Source organism: Perca flavescens, chromosome 15 (genome assembly GCF_004354835.1).
Source record: "Perca flavescens isolate YP-PL-M2 chromosome 15, PFLA_1.0, whole genome shotgun sequence".
Lineage (NCBI taxonomy): Eukaryota > Metazoa > Chordata > Actinopteri > Perciformes > Percidae > Perca > Perca flavescens.
This window is the reverse complement of record NC_041345.1, coordinates 33,050,573-33,054,909: the sequence shown is the minus strand read 5'-3', so window position 1 is coordinate 33,054,909 and position 4,337 is coordinate 33,050,573. Positions and strand designations below refer to the sequence as shown.

At 43.2% G+C, this 4,337-nt stretch overlaps 1 protein-coding gene across 1 annotated transcript; it reads left to right on the top strand.

Moving 5' to 3' along the window:
- Positions 1-2,714: 2,714 nt before the first annotated feature.
- Positions 2,715-3,867, top strand: LOC114568861 (vegetative cell wall protein gp1). The gene is made up of 3 exons (XM_028598481.1): positions 2,715-3,121; positions 3,513-3,595; positions 3,680-3,867. The coding sequence occupies exons 1-3, from the start codon at positions 2,850-2,852 to the stop codon at positions 3,733-3,735; spliced, it is 411 nt and encodes a 136-aa protein (XP_028454282.1). The 5' UTR covers positions 2,715-2,849; the 3' UTR covers positions 3,736-3,867.
- The last annotated feature ends 470 nt before the right edge of the window (positions 3,868-4,337 follow it).

Here is a 4,337-nt window from a genome sequence, read left to right as displayed (position 1 = left end):
GACCCTTCCTTTTTCATTGCCGAAGAGAACTACTTCAGTCTTTTCTTTGTTTAATTAAAGAACATTTTTTGCAGAGAGACATGAGATAGAAGAGTCAGAATGTAAGGGAAGAGTCCAGAGCTTCTCTTCAGCTGCAAAGGTGAACGTGGAGGTGGATGCTGCTCCTCAGCAGGACCTGTCCTCCATCATGGCCGGAATCAGAGAACACTACGAGACCGTCACCAACAAGAACCGCCAAGAGCTGGAGTCCTGGTTCCAGACCAAGGTGAGACCACAAAGTCCTGATTCCTGCCCTGAATGGGCTCACTGCTGCTCCCTGTTTTATTGTTCTAAAGTTCTAAAACTTTGTGGTTTTTTAAAGCTCCATTGTGTAATTCTTAACAAAAAAAACTTTTTTCTATCACAAATATGTACTCATTCATGTGTAATTACTTCCACCAACTAATCAAAGTAATTTTTTAAACGTAGAATCTGCCATTCAGAATCATTCAGAATACATACGAGCAAGTCGCTCGAATGACAGCCGCCATGTTGCTCCCTCCATCTTTAAAATACATTAGCCAAAGAGGGACATACCTATATCTTTAAAGCATAACTCTCACCAAAATGCTGCGATAACATCTGAAAATACCTGTCATTTCATGAGTTGTTTCTTGATTGTCTTTCCTGAGGGCAGAGCTGTGAGCGTGAGAGGCATTTGTGGTCCGACTGGCACTCAGAACTTCCTTTGATTGTAGAGGACTAAAAACCAGAGCTGCAGAGATGAATCGATTAGTTGTCAACTATTAAATTAATCTCCAACTATTATGATAATCTATTAATCTGTTGGAGTCATTTTTATGAGAAAACAGGTAAACTTGTGTGATGTCAGCGTGTTGAATGTGAATATGTTCTAGTCCCTTCTCTCCTCTGGGACAGGATACTGAATATCTTTGAGTTGTGGACAAAACATGACATTTGGGCTTTTTGGGAAACACTCATTCACATGTTTCACCATTTTCTGTTATTTTACAAAACTACACAAACAACTAATCCATTCATCCAGGAAATAATCCACAGATTAATTGACAGTGAAAATAATAGTTGTGTGTTGGGCTGAACAACACCCCTCACCTGTGATAACATCTCAACATACCTGTCATTTCTTGAGTAGTTTCTTAATTGTCTCGCCTGAGGGCAGAGCTGTGAGCTGTGAGGCATTTGTGGTCCAACTGGATGTCTGTTCCTCGGGGCTCCGTGTGGACTGACAGGACAAGACTGTCAGGTCCTCCAGGGAAGGAGGAGGAGCCGACAGGTCAGGCTCCATTCCTGCTCCTCCATCCATCAGGTGAGCTCCGACAGCATCAGACTCTTCACACAGAGAGTAACAAAACATGACCTGTTTTACACAATCCATGGACTTACTGTATGAATGATATTTTGATTTTTAGGTGCCACTCTGGGTGGCACCGGCACCCCTGGCACAGCTGTGGCTACGCCACATCCTCAAATGTCTTGTTTTGTCCACAATGTAAAGATCTTCAGTTTCCTGTCCCAGAGGAGAAAATAAACTAGAACATTTATGAAGCTGTCATCACACAAGTTTACCTTTTTTCTCATTAAAAACTGGTTTAAACTGATTAAAAGATTATCTAAATAGTTGGAGATGAGTTCAATAGTTGACACCTAATCGATTAATCTTCGCGGCTCTGTAGTATTGACCCTTCCTTTTTCATTGCCGAAGAGAACTACTTCAGTCTTTTCTTTGTTTAATTAAAGAAAATTTTTTGCAGAGAGACAGTAAAAAATAATAGTTGTGTGTCGGGCTGAACAACACCCCTCACCTGTGATAACATCTCAACATACCTGTCATTTCTTGAGTAGTTTCTTAATTGTCTCGCCTGAGGGCAGAGCTGTGAGCTGTGAGGCATTTGTTGTCCGACTGGATGTCTGTTCCTCGGGACTCCGTGTGGACTGACTGGTGACTGGGAAGGAGGATACAATCTGAAGATGAAAGTGTAACGGGCAAACACACTTTTCTTCATGCAGGTTTTGTCACAAAAAGTATTAAAGTTGGGACTGATGACGAGGACATTAAGGGTAACAAGGCGAGAGCTTAACGACTGTATTTCCAGACTTTGACATTTGATGATATATGCACAGTATTAAAGACAGATATGTAGTTATTTACACTGTGTTCTGCAGTTATCTAATGCTAGGGTATTTGATGCTATCCTGTATTCCCAGCAGTCAGGCTATCCCCTCCTCCTGTGCTCCGTATCGGACAATGTGACAATTTAGTGTTTAAATTATTGTATTAAACAACAATATCCGGAGATTAGAAAAAAACATTTTTGTAAAAAATAATTCTGCTTCTGATTTTTAGGTGCTACTCTGGGTGGCACCGGCACACCCCGGGCACACCCGTGGCTACGCCACATCCTCAAATGTCTTGTTTTGTCCACAATGTAAAGATCTTCAGTTTCCTGTCCCAGAGGAGACAGGAAACTAGAAACATATTCACATTTATGAAGCTGACATCACACCTGTTTTTACATAAAAAAAATGACTCAAACTGATTAATAGATTATCTAAAAAGTTGGAGATTCATTTAATAGTTGACAACTAATCGATTAATCTTCGCAGCTCTGGTTTTTTAGTCCTCTAGAATCAAAGTAAGTATTGACTCTACCTTTTTCATTGCCGAAGAGAACTCTTTCAGTCTTTTCTTTGTTTAATTAAAGAATTTTTTTGCAGAGAGACATGAGAGAAGGAGTCAGAATGTAAGTGAAGAGTCCCTAGCTTCCCTTCAGCTGCAGACCGCCCCAACCTGCTGGACCTCGCCTGTTCAGCTCTGACCAGTTTACTATATGTGCCCCGGGGCTTCATGTTGGACCCACCTGGCGAGTCTGGCATCCCTCCCCCAGCTGCGTCCACCCCGTCCCCTAAACATAAAAGGAGCCTCGGTCCCAGCAGCTCTTCACTCTCCGCTCAGAGCCGACCCTCAACCAAGACCTCCTTCTCCAGCCGCAGCAGCCTCATGTCCTCCTCCTCTTCCTCCTCCTCCCCCCGCCGTATCGGCAGCATGGGGGCCGGCAGCGTGTACGGAGGAGCCGGAGGGACGTGAATCCGTGTCTCCAAGGTCTCCTTCTCCTCCTCCTCTGCCACCAGTGTTGGCAGCGCTTCAACCTGACCAAAAAGATTATTTGGCCAATAATGCATAACTATACACAGAGAGGCAAATTACAAGTGTCCCAAGCTCTCTTCCCTGTCTTTCTTGCATCAGGGTATATTTTTTAATATTGATGCCCCAATTTATCCTAGAGCAATGTGTAAAGAGACAATTTGGCCCTAAAGCTGAATAGTTGTTTGCTTTTTGGATTTCCTCAAATCTCTTGTGAAAACATTTACATCTTTACTCATGTAAAAGCCTTAGCTTCACAAAACTAGTGTAGCATATGAATAAAATAGATACATGTCTAATAAATGTCTAAAATAAAATGTTGAAGTTCCTAACTTTTTGAACTTTTCAGATCAACTCCGCTGCTCGTGGAAACGCTGGCCTTCTCCTCGCCATCGACAACGCCCGGCTGGCCAGCGACAACTTCAGAGTCAAGTGAGACTTAGTTTCCTTTATCGTCCAGACATCGTCAACACTCAGCTGAGTTTCTGGAACCCATTCTTGTGTTTGTGTTTTCAGGTACGAGCACGAGCTGGCCATGCGTCAGTCGGTGGAGGCAGACATCGCCGGGCTGAAGAGAGTCCTGGACCAGCTGACTCTGGCAAGATCTGACCTGGAGATGCAGATCGAAGGTCTGAGGGAGGAACTCATCTTCCTCAAGAAGAACCACGAGGAGGTGAGAGTGCTGAAACCAGACGGGAAGATAAATTAAAGCGGCAAGAGACGATGACCGGCCACCATGTCACGCCCAACCACAAATTAACTCTCAAAAATAATTACTACTTTGAACGTGGCTACAAAGTAGGTCAAACCTGTTTGTAAAATGAAAATGAACGCACAAACTCCAAGATGGCCGACATCCCGTCAGGTAAAAAATTTTCAAAAAAATTTTATGTGTTCCGGAAAAGATAAGTAACATATTCCCACCAAAATTCGTGAACATCACAGAAACTTTTTTTTCGAACCATGGCGTGTGTTAGGGGGCGCTGGCCACGCCCCTGAGCCCAATCACTGCACAACTTTTCAATTTTTGCCAGTTCTGACATGTGTGACAATTTTCGTGAGCATCCCAAGCCCCTCAGAAAAGCGCAGCAGAAAAATAATACATTATCCTTTCAAAAACAGCCTGGCAGCTTATGTTGGTTCGATGGGAGGAAGTGGAGCAGGAATTCAGCCT

Excerpts from the sequence above, each read along its gene's own strand:
- LOC114568861 (XM_028598481.1), top strand. The coding sequence starts at position 2,850 with ATGTGCCCCGGGGCTTCATGTTGGACCCACCTGGCGAGTCTGGCATCC. Across the intron at positions 3,122-3,512 it reads CGTGAATCCGTGTCTCCAAG|ATCAACTCCGCTGCTCGTGG; the intron begins GTCTCCTTCTCC and ends TGAACTTTTCAG. Across the intron at positions 3,596-3,679 it reads AGCGACAACTTCAGAGTCAA|GTACGAGCACGAGCTGGCCA; the intron begins GTGAGACTTAGT and ends TTGTGTTTTCAG.